This window comes from Salarias fasciatus, chromosome 1, assembly GCF_902148845.1.
Source record: "Salarias fasciatus chromosome 1, fSalaFa1.1, whole genome shotgun sequence".
NCBI classification, from domain to species: Eukaryota; Metazoa; Chordata; class Actinopteri; order Blenniiformes; family Blenniidae; genus Salarias; species Salarias fasciatus.
In genome coordinates, this window is record NC_043745.1 from 36,946,679 (window position 1) to 36,965,661 (window position 18,983).

Below are 18,983 nucleotides of genomic sequence, written 5' to 3' on the forward strand. Positions count from 1 at the left end.
AAATTGTAACAGGCTTCAAACAAGCAACCTGTACAAATCTTATCCAACGTCAGCCGTCTCCAGTCATAATAATAAAAAAAGTGCTGTGCTGTTCTGTCATCTATCAAGGTTTATGATGTGGCTTTCATGGTATAGCTCCACGCATACGTTCCACCTGGTTACGACGTTCCACATGTGCATTTTATCAGTCCTCTCCAGTGAGCCCGTTTTGCATCGCGGCACTGAGAAACATAACCCAGAGGTCATTTCATGGGTCGTTGTGAAATACTGAACCACCACTAGTAGCAAAGGTGACTGAGTTGTAACCACAGATTACCCTTTGAGACTCAGGTGTGCTCTGCTATATAAATTGGGTGTGTTAATGATTACATGATGATGCTTTAAAATGGGGGAGTCAGACGTCTGCAGGTGTCACAGCTGGCGCTGAAGATCGCTATCGCTCTGCTTTCCTGAGTCTGCAGAGGACGAGCAGAAGAGGTATGACTGAACACACATTTCCTTTGAATGCATCACTTTCAGGGTGGAAGTTGAGGAATTCAGTCTTTTATCCCCAAGAGATTCACTTTACTCTGAAGTCATACAAAGAAATGCAGGAAAACAAGAAGCCAAAACCATCAAATGTTCCACATTTTAGCCAAATATCTGTTCCAACATAATAACAATGTCTGGCTTTTTCAACTTTTAATTCACTGAGGAGTCATTTGAACTCTAGACTTTTGTTGTTCCCTTGTATCTGGAGAAATACAGTGTGTCTGACTCCTTGTGAAATATATGCATGTGTATTCTAACAGACTAACCAGTGCTGATATGTCAAATTATTCCTTTTTTTTATACTCTAAAACAAAAAATACTGAAAAGATATTGGCTGGGTTTCCACCAAATCATGCACTGACATTCACTGTTCCACCTGTGAATCCTCTGGGCTTTGGGAATATTTTGATTTGCTTCCAGTCTCCCTCTGTGAGATTGACATTGTGCAGAAAGAAATATCCTGACACCTCGCAGACAGAAGTCAGAACATTTTGTTCCATTTTATTCACCAAAAAAGTCAGTAAAAGTATGAATTTTTGAGCTAAACAGGCTAAAGCGCCACAAGACTGCAAAAAATAACAAAAAAAATTGAACAAATGAGGTCAGCTGAAGTCTGTGATCAGTGTAATTACACTGAAAACTAATGGATGTGGAGCTTCAGCCTCAGACGACATACTCTGTAATCACACAGCTGTCTGCAGCTGTCTGCAACCTGATACAGGAAACACTTGCAAGTTGCTAACATGGGACTCTTTCCCACCATTTATCCAATAAGGTGTGAATATTACAACGGGTGGGGAAAGAAATGAAAGATGGAAAAATCCCCAAAATATTCCTGGATGATGTTTTATCCATGCAGGGCCACAAGCAGGTCAAGCTGGTTGGTTAACATTAGACACAGTACAGCTGCATCCTGTGTTTAGTGGTAATTGGTTGGGATACCAATAATTTTTACTCATAATACACTCCTTTGATTGATATTTGCACATTTTTTCCACCTAACCTCATTTTTAATATTATACTGGTTGTTATTGCTAATTATTAATTATGTGTGGTTAGATTTCTTACATTTTGCTTTATTATAGGTGAAGATACAATTGAAAAATCCTCAAATAATAATACAAAGTTATTCTATGTTTTTTGTGAAAGCCTGGGGAGGTTTATAACTAAGTCCTTTTTTAACAATCAAAAAAATAGACCATTTATGGGAATAAATTACATTACATGACTGAAAAATTATTCGCTGGTGAAAATAGTACCTTTAACTCAATTTGTTAGCATAAAGTAAACAGGACTGTAGCATTTCTGAGAAATTGACCAAAGCAGTGACAACAGTAGAAATACATCTGATCCCAAATGCATGTCTAATCTAATACAGCTGCTTTTCAGGATGGGATTCCAGTCTTAAAACTGTACTTAACATGTCAAATAGCCTCCTGTCTTGTAGCTTTCACAAAAAAGGTCAGTTGAACTACAGAAAAATTCAATATCTTAATAATTTGCAATGGTTTTGATGATTTTTCTGATGTTATTTAAGTTAGATTGTTCATTTTTTTCTATTATTATTATTATTATTATTATTATTATTATTATTATTATTATTTTGTTTGTCTTTTATATTTTTAATAGCTTTAGCCATTATTAATATTTGCCTGTATATAAATATAATATCTAAATTTAAGAACAGCTTGTGCCTGCCAGGCTGTGACCTACTTACCATAATGGTCAAAGCACCTAAACAAACCGCTGAGTGTTTCATGAGGGGTCTGTGTGACGGGGTCGCTATGAACAATGTAAACACATCCACCGAGACAGTTTGGGAGATTTGGCGGCAGTTTCATAGCTGAGATTGTAGAAAGTGGAGTAAAGTTGACGCGCTCGCGCTGATTATGTCACGCGGCGCCGGGTGCCGCCGACCTTTCACCTACTTTCCCTTCAGGCTGACAGCAGCGGACGAGGCGCCGGTTCGAAAAGACAAACACAGGTAACGGCGTCCCCGCGACACTTCTCTGCACTCTCTGTCTTATTTTTTTTGTGGAGGTGTTTCACACCCGCCCGAGAGCAAACCGACCCGCCCGGCACCGAGCTGCTGGAAAGGGGTCATGTGTGTGTTTTTGTTGTTGAAGCCGGGTTCGGAAGTATCAACACGCCGGTGGCTGTTTCCGCTGTGCAGCGCGCTAGCGCCGGCTAGCCGCCGCGGCTTCCAGCGGGGTAAACACACAGTTCACGGGGGAAGATTAAAGCGCGACTGAACAACACGGAGCCGGCTGCAGTTCACGGCCGCTTTCTCTAGTTTGTTTACACACGCTTGGCTTTGTTCGGCGGGGGAGCATGATGTGAGCTAAATGGAGCCACCGGCTGAGGGATGCTTCTTCCTGAGAGCTCCGCAGCCTGAGGAGACCCGGCTCCCGGTACATCCAGCTCATCCACCGCCTAATGAGGTCAATCACACTCCGCTCGGCTCATAATGAGATTTTAACTGCACTTATCAACATGGGTGATTCTAAGGGGTGCCCCGGGGTGCCCTCCGCCCCTTCTGAAGCTGTAAGGCTGATGAATCAGGGGAGAGCATCTAATTATCCCAGAGTGGGTACATGAAGGAAGGATGCGTTCACACCTGTTGCTGCAGAGAAGAATGTGCATGTCGACCAAAATGTCAGGTGGATGTTATTATGATTTTTTTTAGCTCAGGTTTAAAGGCCACGTCAGCTGGCAGGCCACCATATTCCCATGAATACTGAGCAAAATGAAAGGGGAAGCATCCCGTTTCCATGACAACATGAAAAGTGCAATGGGCGATGATATTTAGCGCTTCATGTTCCCGTGATTGATGAGCATGGGAAGTATAATGTATCCGTGACAACATGGGAAATGCCTTATCCATGTTGACATGGGAAGCATAACGCCTTCATGATTAGGCTGCAAAGTATCATGGTTCCTTGACTAAACATGTCAACATAGGAAGCCTCGTGTTGCCGTGGAAACACGAGGAGCCATGTTTAGGAAGTTTTTTTTCTGCTGTCTTGGTCAAACCACTTATAAAGAGATTTTTAATTCAAGTGAGTTTTTACTTAGATCATAAAAGAGATAATAAAAGTTTTGATTTAGGGGGTAGTGGCCTAGAAGTTAGAGAAGTAGTTTGTGTCAAAGTCGTGCCACATCAAACATGTGGATCACCTGATTTGTTGGTATTGATTGAACAATTGACTGAAATAAGTGAATGAGTGTCATATTGTGTTTCTCATTCAGTAGATTTATTGATTGACAGGTTTTAACTCCTCGTAGGCTGGTACTAGGAGACTCTTGACGCTGGTTATTATTATTCTGCGCACATTTTCAAGCACATAAACAGAAACGTTGATGTGCAAGACCCTTTAAAAGTCCCCTTTTTTTTCCCCCTGCCTCTCTCCTTGCAGAGTTGTTCCCCCTTTCTGATCCGGAGATAAAAGTCGCCCAGAGGGACCTGTTCAGAAATGTGGATGAGCACATTTGCACGGTTTGCCCTGCCCGCCCTTCAGAGAGGCACCTCTGCCACGGCCTGCCGGGCTCTGAGGGCCTGTCGCCGGCCCGGCCCGGCTGCCGCTCCGCTACCCGCGTGCCCGACCGCGGCGCACGCTCGCGGGCAGCAGACGCTGGGGTCAGCCTCCCTCCCCGTGGCCCATCACTCGGTGAGGCACGCTCGCGCTCTGGATGAAGAGAGGCTAATAGAAGTGGAGTGGGAGGACGGAGGCCACAGTCTGTACCCGTTCACCTGGCTCAGAGACAACTGCCAGTGTCCGCGCTGCACACTGCAGTCCGCCCAGGCCCGCATGCTGCTGCTCACTGATCTGGATATTCACACCGGGGTGGATGCTGTGGAGGTCACCAATGACAACAAGGTAGGCTGCTGATGTGATCAGACTCTGACACATTCATACACACGATATGAATGTTTCAACACCCATCGGCCAGAACATTATGAACACTGGCAGATGAATGGCATATTCAAATACTGTAACTGAGTGAGAACCGATGTGGTTGATGAAGTAGGTCTTGATACGGCCTGGTATGCTTCAAAAATGGTAACGATCTCTGCTGTCGATCAATACAGAGCAGGGGTGTCAAGACATACAGCCAGAACTGAATCTTGAGTGGGCCAGACTGGTAAAATGGTGTCTTAATAACCTTTAAATTTAAACTTTGAAGTTTTTTTTCCCCTTTTGTTTCGTTGCAGAGAATTTGTTTTTAAGTGTGAAAATGTCTATATTTTATTTAACTGCGATAGAAAATTGCTACAATCTTATCGTCAAGACAATTTTAATGAAACCATCTGGTGCAAAGCGCAGGGAAATGTCTAAAAAACTTCTCCTATGGCTGTTACATTATGCATGTTTTTTACAAACTCATCCTGCCTCTGCAGTGGTCAATATCTATCAAAATTCATCCAAGGAAGGAAGTTCTGTGAACCGGTGGCCCGGGCCTGACTTGTGTGGTCTGATCCAACAAAGTGCCATAAATCAAACTGCTGCAGAAGTTCGAAAAGGAAGATATCGGAGTCCACGGTGCATCCAGTATGCAGCCGAAGAGGAATCCACCCAATTATCAGGCAGCGGATCATAACATTATGGCTAATTGGTGAACGCATAACATTAATGTTTACATTATGGCTCCAGCAGGCTGTGTGCATTTCACACTACCTGTTTTTAGACTCCGCTAATGTTAAACATTAACTTCCCTCAAGCATTGTAATTATGCTTTGCTGTGCTGTGCATAGTTTTACAGCTCCGCTGAATGGCCATATTGAGTATTTGGGAAGCATTTGTTTTCACTTTACCAGTTAATGCATAGAGGAGATAAAGTTGTATTAGAGGAGGATGATCTGCTCTGGTAGCTTATAACGAGAAAATGCTGAAAGAAGTTAGAAAACCATGTCGGTCTCTGGATTATCATCCAAAAACACTTAGCCTGTCTGGCCAAACTACTGCTCTGGATGCTTTACACTCCTGTGAAATAAGCTTGGAAATGATAATGTATAGTTAAGACCATAAATGTTCAGCCATTTGCACAGATTTCAGCATTTCAGCTCAGAACCGCACCACTCGAAATGAGAGGAACAAGACTTTCACACATAAGATGAGCTGTAATTCCCCACACAATTTTGATATGATTAACCATAAATTAAAGCTGCACTTACTGCACATCTTGACAATCTCATTTGAAATCCATTTTGGTATTTATAATCAAGTTATAAGCAAATGAAGTTTTGTGAGCTCAGTGTTTAACTCTGTTTTCTCATCATGTGTTCTTATAACCCTTTGTTATTCATTTAAAAAAAGGCTCCCTATTTGAATTCTTGCTTTAAGTGTCACACATGCAGCCTGTGAGCCCAAATATGAAGATATTTTGTGTAATATGTGAACGTTTAAGACATAAGAGAGACACTGAGACCCACATCTGAACAGCAGAGATGCTCACAGCCGAGGGATCAATAACAGAAGAAGATATCTATCAATAACTGGCAGGAGAGGATGATAGCCTACAGGAAATCCTGTGCTCTGAGGAGCCTTTCCTTCATACTGGTCTACAGAAGGGGGTCAAACCTCAGGTCAAACCGCAAGAGGTGCCAGTCCAACCCTCCAAACCACTGAGCAAATTGTCAAAATTTCAAAGAAATCGTCTTTTTTACCTCCGCCAGGAGATTTTGTAATTATGTCGGTTTGTTGGTTGGTTGGTTGTTTTGTTGGTTGGTTTGTTAGCAAGATTCCGGAAAAAGTAATGGACGGATTGCAATGAAACTTTGTGGAAAGGTGGGTCTTGGGCTAACCTAGAATCCATTAAATTTTGGTGATGATCCGGGTCACTGTCTGGATCCGGGAATTTTTTAAAGGATTCTTTATCATTGAGAGACAGGGAGTCTTTCACATAGTTGGGCAGGCCCGCCGACAGGGGGCGACAAATGCCTGGTTCACACAGGACGTGCCGCTTCCGACGCGGAAGTGGAAGCGCTGCGCACCGACTTTCAGATCGGCGTCCCTGTTAACCTATCTGACGGTTCATACAGGAGTCGCGGCGCAGCGCCGCGTGCGTAGCGGCTCGCGCCATGGACCGCGGCCGCTCTGCTCCTCTCTATTTTCTCCACGAGCCGCGCGCCGTGCACCGCCAGTTATAAAGCTGGACAGAGCAGATCGCACCAGACCGGAAGTCGGGAACGCAAAATACGAGAGAATCCGGTCCATTTTCAAATTAAAATCAAGTAAAATAACATAAATTATGTTGCTTTTTGGTTTTCCTTTTCAGATAAACACACACACACAGGGAGAGAGGGCGACAGGGTGACAGGGTGACAGACAGAGGCACAGCACGCCGCAGCGCTCCGCTCTGATCACACCCCCGATCACAATGTTGTTTGATTATATATGGTGTTCTTATGGTTGTTGGTGACTGATTTGAGCTGTGGCGGAGGTCTGCGCTCTCTGAGTGCCAAATTCTACTTTAGAAATAGATTTATTGAACTATAGTAAACCGATGTGTTTGTCACCCCTGCACTAGAGAGAAACACTGGTAGATGAAATTCACCTTTCTTTTCATTAAATGTGAACTTTTTTTTGGGATATACTCATACTTTCACTGTCCTGGAGGAAATATTCTGGATTGTCATGCTATTTTTTTTTTTTTTTTTTTTGATCTGTCTCACATGACCTCATGTTTGGCGTTTATGTAGAAATAAAATGAGTTCCAGGGTCTGATTTCACTCATTTGCCATAAACACATCTCATAATGTGTCCTGTGTTTGACAAAGGCCAGATCTGCTTGTTTTGACTTTTCTTTCATGACAGGTTAATTTACTGTTAAATTAACAAGTAAAAAAAAAAACAAAAAAACTTGGATATCTCAGATTGCTTTCATACTCTGTGTAAATGTTGCCTTCCTTGTGGAAAACTGTGTCCAGCAGCTCTGGCCTTTAGTTTTTGGGCTACATCTTGAGAAGTGTTTGAAAGTGAGTGATGGGAGCGCAGAGGTCGGCGAGGTCAGATGATCTAATTTTAGCGGAAGCACACGTTGAGCCTGACCTTTAAGTTCTCCAAAGGAATCACCCCTCTGAGCTCTGTCCTTCACCAGATTCGGCCGCTATAAACAGACTGCTGCTTCACATGACAGGGCCGCCGTGTGACATTTACTCCCGTTGACTGAAATCCAGCACGGCGTGTTCGCCGGCTCACTTTGCATTTTCTGCATCAAGATTAGCTCCAAAGCCTAGTTTAGTGAATCACATCATGAAAAGGAGTTAATAAGTGAGGTCTGGACTAGACTCTCTCCTGCCAATATCCGTGTAGTGTCATTAAAACTAAACAGCACACGCAGTAAATTGTCAGGCACGTTATGAAAAGAAAAAAAAAGAAAGCTTGTGGTGAGAGATGTGCAGCAACAAAATATTAGGAGGTGAAAAAGAGTTTGGAATAGAAAAAAGAAAAAGTTTTTGCCCCGCAGGGATCAATAAGCTTTTATCTGTCTGCAGGTTTCCATTGTGTGGCCCGACCAGCACGTCAGCGTGTTTGACACAGAGTGGCTGAAGAAACGCTGCTTCTCTCCTGCCGCCAGACAAGCAATGCAGGAGGAGCTCTTCCTCAACGGTGAGTCCGGATTTCACCGCCTGAGCGTGGAGCACGCTGCCCCCATTTCACCCCGGGCTTCATCTATAACAGGGGTGTCAAACATAAGGCCCACGGGCCAAAACTGGCTCACAAGAGGCTCCAGTCCAGTAATTTGTTCAAATTTAGAAAAATCTAGACTTTTTCATCATGGATACTGTGCACTACAACAAAGAAAAGTTAAAATTTGAATGTTATTTGGCACTATTTTACCATTTTATGGCCAACTCAAAATTAAATTGGGTTGTATGTGGCCTCTGAACTAAAACGAGTTGGACACCCCTGATCTATAAAGTGTTTTCTCTCCCACTTCGTTCTTTTTAGGGTGAATTAGGACTGAATTGTAGGAAAAGGCCTGCAGATTGTCTCCATTAATGCACCCCTCCTGAATATCCCAGACACCCCGTAGCAGGTGAAAACCATGGATCGGCTTTGATTTATAGGCTTGTGTTTTACAATCTGAGTTGTTATCAAGACATAATCATGGAGACTGTGTTAGCAAAGTCAATTCAATACCTCTCCAGTTTTTCATCACCAGTTTAAAACACGAAAGGCCAAAATAACTAGAATTGAAGAAAATGCACATTAGTGGTAGCGGAGAGAGGAAAAGTTCCTCATTACAGCCTCAAACAGTCTAATCTTATGTTTGCTGCATGTTACCATGTGATGTTTGATTGCATAATGTCAGTGTCCTGAGCCCAAGTATCAATCTTAAAAATAAACTTCAAAATGCAGGAAGACATTTCAGCTGCTTTAGCCCTTTTAAATGTTTCATGCACATTTTGTTTCCCTGTTTCCCTTCATAACCTTTTTTTAATTCGAAAATTTGGCAGTTTGAAGGGAAAAAAAAGCCTTTTATCTAATCTGGCTGTTGTGGGTCTTACTTATCTTATCAGCATAGCTTTTGAAAATGAGTTTGGGATGTGAATAAAATAGAAATAAGATGTGTGGGAAAAAGTTTATTTGCGTCATAGTTTTCTCAAATTTTCAGGGGAGCCACTGCTGAGGGTTTCAAAGTGAGCTATACCCAGGCTTACAAGCAAATCACATGTATATATATATTTACTTGAAATTACAAATTCGTTCTATTTGTGATGAAGTCGAAGGAGCTCATTTCCTCACAAGCATGTTATAAAGTCACACACACTCCGATACGCTGCTGATAAAAGACTCCCGCAGTGATTGAGCAGCTCTGGTCTAAAACTAGTGATTAGTTTCTAATTGCTGTTGATGTAATGGTAAAAGAGATTATTTTTAAAGGAGGCCATAAATCACAGCGCAGCTGTCGTACAATTAACAGGATGAACAAACACTGTCATGAATTACTGCGGTTTCAAAGCTGCTTCTGAGAACGGCAATTTGTCAGCGTGCCAAGCTGCAGGTGGGACCCGTTTTTACACGAACAGCCGAGACGCAAATCCGATGAAGTGTGTCACGGCCGACTCTTTCTGTACTGTGACCAAATGCCATTACAAACATCATTTTTCATATTGGATAAACACCTTAGATGTGAAAAAGTAAGCTATCAGCCAAAAATGGTAAAAAAGGAATGTATTAAAAGCAGCCAGCATATTTAGATGCTGCCTGATTGATGTTACTTTTTGAACATAGAACAGTTTAGTCGGCATATCCATCGATATTAGTTCAGGGAAGGGTGTGATTTCAGCTGTCTGATGATTTTATTACTACACTGAGCCATGAAGGTTTAATGAACTTGGATAAGAAAGTAAATTTGCCTGCACAATGAAGCGGAGGTACTTCAGTGTGCAAGAATAAGTGGTCCAACATTCTGCCTCGGTGGGAATCTGTTAAATCTTTCCTACAGCACTGGTATCGTTTTGCTTAGGGATGCAGTGATACCACTTTTTCAAAGTACAAGTACAAGTACTCACCTTTACTTGCTGTTACTGAGCACCGATATGATTACTTATTGAATGCCATTACGCCTAATCTATACTCCTGTACTTTCCTGGTGATCAGTGCATTGAAAAGATCAATCCCACACACATTAACAGTATGTGCAGACGTGAGCCCGTTTTGATTGCGGTTTCATTCTGTGCTGTATTTCTGTTGGTCTGTGTGACGGCAGACTCTGCTCTCCTCCCACTGTACGACATAACACCAAAGAGTTCAGCATACCACCAAAGATTTCACTTCACCTAGAAAATAGTACTGTTTCCCCCATTTTGTCATACTCTAATCCTATTGTACTGAAGATTTTAACACTGGAGGATGATCCACTCGCATGTTGAACTGACGATAATGTCTGAAAAATTTCCAAAATAATTGGCTATTGATTTTTTTTTTTCCACTATTGACACCAACTTGTGGCCTGCCACGCTAAGTACATCGTTTTCAACGTTATTGCAGTCTCCATGGAAACCGGCATAATTTCCAAAACATTACCATGTTGTTGCGATACTGAAAACGATTTGTTTTCGACTTGAAACGTCAAATAAAAGGGGCCTTAGTGCTGCCTTTCTTCTAAATGATCTTTCATTGAGTAGCAGTGTTGTGTGTTTGTGTTAATTTATGGATCTACAGCCGTTTCCACAGGGTGTGTCTTCTTCATGTGGTCAGACGCCGGGTCCCTGAAGGGCGAGGAAGTGTTTTGAGGTTCCATACGGGTTAGGATTAGGGGTTGCCAAGTAATTGCCTGGGTTCAGATCAGAGAAAATGATTCAGTCATTCTGTCCCCTGAAGTCAAGGCAGTGTGAGTGTGTACTGTACTCGTGTGCGTCGTATGGAGCCGATACAATGAGAGTACCGGTAAGTGTGTTTTTCCCATTAACCTTCCCGGGTAAAAATGATGGCCCTGATCAAAAGTCTTTTTCTCGTGAACATTACAGGGCTGTAAAGGAGGTTTTTCTAAAGACTTGGAGGAGAACTCGTTTTACAGTACATTTACAATGGACCAATACGTTTTACAGACTGCCAGACAGCGGAGGAGAGAGTTCAGCTGTGGAACAAGGTAGAAGCGTTTCAGTGGAGCGGGGGATGGACTGTGCGTGTGTGTGCGTGCAGACACACACACACACACACACACACACACACACACACGCACACACATTCTCTTACACGAGGTCCTGAAGGACCCACAGGGCTGAGTGGCTCCTGCTCTGCTCCAGACTGATTAAGGGTGTGTGTGTGTGTGTGTGTGACTGTGTGTTTTAGGAGTGCTCTGTTTCATGCTGGGAGTGTAAAAAGATCCCCCTCCTCGCAGTTCAGACAGTCATTTAATACTTTGTGTCCTCCCCTCAGCTCGGAGCCAGGAGTGCTCCTGGAAGACAAAGCTTAAGCTCACACACCAAATCACAATAAAAAAAATGACACACACACTTTCTGGGTTTAATTATTTCCTTCTGAGCGCCAGCGTGGAATTCCTCGCACCGAAAAATACCAGGAAAGGTTGCAGAAAGATGGATGGTGCGCGGCGTCGGTTCGCCTCCGAGGGTTTTTCCTCACATTGGTGACGTGAACGCGCTGAAGTGAAGCCCTCACTCGAAGTTCCTTGTTTTCTTTCTCATGCGGTTCTCCTTCTCTTTACGGGCCCGGGTCAGCCTGTTAAAATGTTCTCTGTAGTCAAAGTGTGGCACACTGGAGACGCCGACAGGTCAACATGATAATGGGAGCTTTGGGCTTATTATTCAACCTGCTCTGAAGTAATGTTATTCTCCTCTGCTTGGGCTGTTTCTAAGGAGCGGTGCGTTTTTAAACCACAGTGTAGTCTAGCCACCGCTTACTGGAGTGAGACATGCAAAAAGCAGCACTGTTCAAGGACACTTCCTGGAATAAGAATCATGCGTTTGACTGACGAATGAGTTGTGAATTTCCAGCACGTGCCATCTTTTAAACAAATAAATCTTCTGTCAGTTTGGAAAGTCGATCTTAATATTCCAAATTGCTGTTGCTGCAGAATTGGCTGCGTGTGTGTGTGTGTGTGTGTGTGTGATTTCTCCACTTTGTTGTCCTTGCACGTCGGCGCCACACAGACCTGAACCCAGCACGTGAGACAGCGTGAGGCAGCAGACCATCGAAAAAGGCTGACGTCTGTAGAACTGCGAAACTCTCACAGACCCCCGTCTGTCTCCGCCATATGGAAAACCGGTTTAGAGTGAGGGTCAAGCAAATAGCTGCATGTTCTTACCAAATACAAACTGGCTGTTGTCAGTTTCCTTCCCGGGGAACGAACAAATCCCCGAACCTCCAGATGACCTACGCAGGAATTCAACCCTAGACTGGAGTGTTCTTAAAGACACTTTCTTATGAGATCTCTAATGACCAGTTACAATGTTTATAGTGTTGAGATAGTTACTTTTTTAGTTCTGTGACAGAAACTTTGCCTCTTTGTTACATTTCAGTCGTGTTTGTTTGACTGATAGATCCCAGTTTGTACTGTTAGGGTTCTTTGTGCTCACACTACGCAGATTAATGAGCGTCCCCCTGGTAGCACAGAGGGGTTAAGACTTGACCTGCAGTGTGGGGGACCCAGGTTCAAATCACTGTTGCAACAGGAAGAGCATTGAGTAAGAAAAGAGAGCAGGAAAGTACACTTTATTGATCCCCTTGGGGAAATTATTCCTCTGCGTTTAACCAGTCTTATTCATGGTGAAACTTATCCAAACATCATTTGAGTAATGGGCCCTCGTAAGGCACAGGGACCTCCTATTGCTAACCTTTCTCCAGTGGAACCAGTGGAGCCTCTCAGCACAAGCTCAGTTATCTTTAAAGAAATGTGATTGAACCATAAATATCACAAATTACATGAATGGATTACCAATTGGCAGAATCTTTCTCAATCCCTTCAAAAAAGCTCAAAACTGACACTTCACGGGGATTGATGTGATTCGCACCGCTCCCTTAATATGGTGGGGAAAGCTTGTAGCTCAACACTACAGTCTGCTGGCTGAAGCGACAGGATATTAACAACACCGTGAGTGGGATTATATTTGGAAAAAAACCTTGGTGTTTTTATAAAATCTCAGAAATGCCTCTGAGCATGTTGTTTGTTTCCTGGCCTTCAGTTCCTCAGTGTTTGGCCCCTTTGGTTGAGTGTCAGTCACATGCTACATAACAAACACGCTTCACTCCACTACTCCAGCATTGAACCCGAGTGTTCAGGACGTCGGCGACGCACCTGTTCTCTTCTCTTGCTCGCACTCCGATTTGGTCGTTTCCCTCTCAAGAGCGCCGAAAGGCCTCGTGTTTCATTTACAGCCTTATCTGCGTCGACTCCTCTTCTCACCGGTGAATCTGTCGGCGCTTTGCTCGACGTCTGCCAGATGCTTTCCGTTTTTGAACCCTGTCATCGTCTCGGGCCTCACATTCTTTGCTTGTCATGTTTATTTAGTCAGAGTGGGAATCGTGACTAATTTCATGTCACCGGTACTTAAAAGGCAGATATAAAACAGGTTAAGTGGATGTTTCAGAAAGTACAAAAAAAAAAAAAAAAAGCCCAGAGATGTTCCTTCTGACTTTATTGTGTCAGTGAACCTCCCCTCCTCCCTCCTCCACATCCCTCGTTCCAAGACGCCATTACAACCGTTCCCTAATTCAGTTAGCTGTTTGAATTACTCACGCTGGAAAAGGCGTAATGACATGTCATTTTTTGTGAGCAGCTGAGTGATCGGCTGTGATGGCTCTGAATAACCGCATTGAGCTGCACCGACGGAGGTAAGTGCTGCTGCTCTGCCTCCTTTCCTGCTGCTCTCACACACAATTTGGTCATATGGAGTCAAGAGAGGAAACCTAAAGTCCGTCCAATCTGTTTGCCACAGTCCTGTTTCAAGTCGTGTTTCTCCTCCTTGTTTTTTCAGTTGATTAGCCATGTTCTGTTTTAATAATCAAACTTCCATTACTGCCTCCAGGATCTAGAGTAAATAAAGATTTTTCCTCATCAGTTAGATTCTTTAATGTTTATAGGAGCTTTCTCTGCCCGTTTTTCACAATCTTTGTATTTCGTGCCTTTTTAGGAAATGCTGAAATGATTTCCGGGTGATGGTTGATTCACATATTTGTTGAAACTGCCTCGAAGTGGAAGAGCTTGCGTCTAAAGCTGCACAATGTACTTCCAATTCATCATGATCACAATATCAGCATGTGGAATTTACGTTATGTGAAAGTCAAATTGCATTTTCATGCATTGTGCATTCATGCCCCGCAAACTAAAGATGACGGGAGAATAAATCTTAAAGAGAAGTGCTTTTGTTAGTAATGAATTCCTCAAAAATGCATGAAAAACTACCAGAAAGATTTGACTCAACCAACAAAGAGCATTTTTGTTTGGACGAGTATTAAGTAAATAATCAATATATTTTCATGTCTTGATTTTGTGATTGACGCATTTTCCATGTTAAGACCTCTTGAAGCAGCATTAAAATTTCTATTGGATACATGAGGAGTAAAAATCTGTAATTATTTAAAAATGTTCAATGCAAAGTTACAGATGCTTCATATTTAGGAAGAAAAATGAATCAATTCAACTGATAGTGAGGCAATTTTAAGCTGTTGGTTTCGTTTAGTATGATTTTAATTCTTCTATTCTGTATTTCCATAATTATCATTTTTAAAGAATCAAAATTTCCTGTTTGGCAGGATTTTTGGTTCATGATGTAAAAAAAAAGCAATACATATTGAATCCTTCAACATTTCAAGTTTACAATAATTAAAATAACACTGAGAAGATAAATATCCTGCGATTTAATTGAAACTGCCAACAATTCCTCATATTTTCTTTATTACACCTAAAGCTGACATGTTTCTAGCTTCTTCGTTTCATAATGTATGACTTTAAAAAGGTCCTGGAAAAACTGAATACAATATTTCTTCAAAAGCTGATGATATTTTTTAATTCAAACCTAAATCCACACTCAATTTTCACATTCTTTTCTGATATAAACGAGGTACAAGGCCTAATTTTTTTCCGGCAGCTTCTTCCAGAAAGATCAGACAATTCACACTGATTCACAGGAAATTAAAAAGAGGAATCTCAATGTGATAAAAGCCCTTTCAAGAATTTGGAGGCTGCTATAGTTTGGTGAATAAGTGAAAATGAGCTGATCGACGGCTCCAAGACGGCATGAGTCAAATCAAACAACTTACACCAAATGCAAGGGAAGCAAGGTTTGATTCACAAAAAATCATTTTAAGAATCTAAAGCGAAAAGAGATTATCCAAAAGCAGTCAAGGGTAGTAATCGGAACAATGTGCATGCACAGTAGCTGCGTTTCAGAGAAGTTTTTTTTTTTCGAGCATTCTCGAAAAGTTGCGTTTTACCCCGTTTACATGGAGTCAGAGCATTTTCGACAAGTCCCACCTTGGGAACTGTTTAAAAAAAAGAAAGAAAAAAGCTGTGTTTTCATTTATTCCAGGCACTGTCAGCATGTAAATAGATGCCAGTAATGCATCTGAACTTTTCCCTTTTCAGTTGAAATCATGCAAACCTGTCCTGAATGTGGAAACACAGCCAGACACAGGAGAAAGAGCAGAAGCGTGAAAACATGAGGATGACATGAAGCAGAAACATCGACCGTGAAACTGGAACTGTAAATAATAACCAGACGGCGCGGCACTGTTCAAGTTATGCAGCGAATAAAATATGAAAACTCAAGACTTTCCTGGGTACATTTTGTGTTTTCAGAGAACTGATTGACAGAGAACAGTGACGACACTTAAGGTGCAATGAGATTCTTCACACTGTAGCAGATGTCCGTATCGTATTCTCATTTGGACTGCCAAAAAAAAAAATTCCCTGTTTAGTTGTTGGTTGCAGCCAAAAACATGACGCGTCTCGACTGTCAGAAGTCTGATGAAGGCCATACATGCCCCAAACACAAAGTGGAAAATCTTTCCTTCGCTGCAGTGCGTGCCCGAGCAGGCTGCCAAGCTATCTGCGGTGCTCGTTAATGCGCTTTGATAGCAGCGGACGCAGATGATCTGTAGCGCTCTTGACAAGCATAATGCTTTTCTGTCTTGGCTACCCAAAAAGTCATAAATGAGCTGAAGTTGATGTGGAGCGGCGCTGCCCGAGCCCCGACTCAGACCAGCAGGGAGAGCGGACGCTGCGGCGTTCCCTCCCGTGTTGTTTTGATCTGCGGCAGACGTGCAGCTCTCGCTACGTCGTCTGCACCACGTGGACCCTTCATGGCTGCAGACGTATAAGCTTTACCACCGAGTGGTGGACTTCGCTCGCGTGTGGACACATCTGTCCCACCCGGGCTGGACGGGTTGTCCAAACAGAGCCGTGTCTCGTTACCGGACACAGCTGTGAGAACCGGCAGGAAAAACTTTAATTTTACTGTTTCCATGCAACTTTTTAATGTTCTTACTATATGCTTTGATTCACATTTATAGTCCCCATGAAATCAATCAAAAAATAAATGGCCTAATAAGAGAAAATAAGTTGATTAAACTAGTAAACTATATGTAATAATTGGTAATACAACAAGGAAACTATTAAAAACAATGAAAATGACGAATGATATACTGAAACGGTAAAACCACAACGAAGTCTATGATACAAATTATTTGTCAAAAAGAAGAGTCAAATTACAAAATGAAATACAAATTAAACAATAATAGAAGAAGTTATATGGAAAATAAATGACCTTCATGACTCCCGGTGTTGGGAGCCACTGAAAATGAAACTCGCTCCAGTCCACCTCTGTATAAATGGGGAAAAAAAGCAACTTTTGAAAAACACTTTAACCCCGTCCCAGTGGAAATGGGGCAACAGTCAAGTTTTCAAATACGCTCTATTTCCATGGAAGCGGCGGAAATAGTAAATAGTGGTCATCTGTCCATATGCATATCCACGTTCTCACCATTATTGATGTTTATAGCTTATAGTTCTCTGCACGCAGGTGTGGTTTCATGACAAAAACGGAAAAAAAGAAATCTTGTGGTCTGGCATGTTAAATACATAATTTTCAACGTTTCTGACATGTAAATGGACATCATTTTCAAAATGGTGTTAAATTACAAAGCTTTTCGGAAAGGAAAATAAAAATATCAAATATCCTTTTCTTTAAGGAACAACTATTATACATTTGTTTGATTTCTGATTATTCTCAAGCACGACTTTTTAACGTTCATTAAATAATCTTTCTCCTTCCTGTGAAGTCTGGTGGAATGTCTGACGCCTTCAGATATTCGGTCAACCTGACCTTGGCTGCTTTTAATGTGTTTGATGGAGGAGCGTAGTCACAGAGTCACATATTCACGAGTGTCTAGGAAGTGGTGAAGATCAAACTTCCTGGTGGGAAATATATAATTATATATGATCCAAATGTGGCCGAACTGGGAGCTTCCCACAAGGAAAATATTTGTGGAGAGCTCCCAGAAGTATGTCAGGCATTCAACAAGTATCTCGGGGAAATTTAAAACATGTACTTACTTAGTGCACAAGTTTATTTGCTTGTACTCATAGTCATGCATTACAACACTCCTTCCCACCTCCTCTGATGAGTTTGGAGCTATTTAAATTGATTGTTCGATATGTAAAGAGTACATTACAAAGTAACAGCTGCACGAGTGTGTGTATTCACAAATCTTATCTCCTGTGTTTGACGTGTGCGATGATGAACTTCTCTTTCAACAACTTTTAAGTAACACAGCTGGACATGGCCACGACGCTTGTTTTGTTTTTGCCATGTGAATGGGAAAATTAGAGTTTCCCAATTGGGAATCACCTCAGTTCTGAGTTTGAATTGGCTTCTTTTAGATATTATAAGGTAATGTTGAATAGTTATATGAGTTTTCCTGCAAACATCTCTCAACAGCGGTTGAGTCTTTGTTGAATTGAGTTGATTTCCTGTATCGTACCTGGGTTGATATTCCATTTAGTCCGTAAACTCACTGACTGATGGGGTCAGGACGCTCTCGAAGGGCCTCCTCTCTATTAGCTCTGTTGACTGATTCCATTACTCGGCCAAGCAGCAGCTGATTTGTCAATTCCCCGTCTGGACGGTGCTTTCCCCGTTGCCATCTGGTCTGAATTTATCGTCCCGTGTCGCCACTCGTCAATCGACAGGAAAGGCTCCTGGAAACATTTCTGCGGAGGTGGATCAGTGGAAAAACTCGCACGCCCCTCCGAACCATGACCCGCCGCCTTCACGTGGCGTTCGTGCCGTCGGCGAGAAACTTTTCCAAACACGTGCACTCGCACGCTGCGTTATCAACCTGAACGGAACGCCAGGAATTCGTACAACTTGGGTGTTTTTGCTGGTTTTGTAATTAGCTTTTTCACACTGTGCAGAGAGCTGTGATGGGCTCCTGAAGGGCTTCAGCAGCTCAGACCTGTCAGAAATGGTGGTGGTCAGCCAAACCTCCCACTTATCGAGTGTCTCTTTCCAACTATCTAGAAAATTGGTGCTTTTTCTCCATGTTCTTTTGGATTCCCCCCCCCCCCCCACACACACACACACACACACGTGTTTTCCTCTTATACCATCACGGATCACCTCTGTTTGGTAAAATCCTTTTCCTTTTGTCATCGGCTTTGGAAATTTCACCACCTTTACGTCAGACTGCACAGGAAGCTTAACGATTGCAATCATTAGAGTTTTCATTTTATTCAAGGAGCCAGACGCCCCGCTTGGCATTTGAAATAATACTGAAAGCACCTATTATAACTTGGCACAAGGCTTTTAGTTCGACTGGCCACCAGTAGACTTGCTGGGAGTTTTTTCTACAGATGGAGAAGGAGTTAAGGTGTGTGTGTGTGTGTGTGTGTGTGTGTGTGTGTGTGTGTGTGTGTGTGTGCGTGTTGAAGGGGCTTCCAGCTCCTCTGTGAGAACACACTGCTCACACTGTCTCCTTCATTCT

At 42.5% G+C, this 18,983-nt stretch overlaps 1 protein-coding gene across 1 annotated transcript in view; it reads left to right on the forward strand.

The window, feature by feature from the left end:
* The first annotated feature begins 2,458 nt into the window (after positions 1–2,458).
* The window catches only part of bbox1 (butyrobetaine (gamma), 2-oxoglutarate dioxygenase (gamma-butyrobetaine hydroxylase) 1), a 31,036-nt gene continuing 14,511 nt past the window's right edge, over positions 2,459–18,983 (forward strand). The window contains exons 1-3 of the mRNA XM_030098796.1: positions 2,459–2,515; positions 3,948–4,409; positions 8,027–8,141. Of these exons, the coding sequence (XP_029954656.1) occupies positions 4,005–4,409; positions 8,027–8,141 (520 nt within the window). The 5' untranslated portion in view covers positions 2,459–2,515; positions 3,948–4,004. The remainder of the gene's footprint in view (positions 2,516–3,947; positions 4,410–8,026; positions 8,142–18,983) is intronic.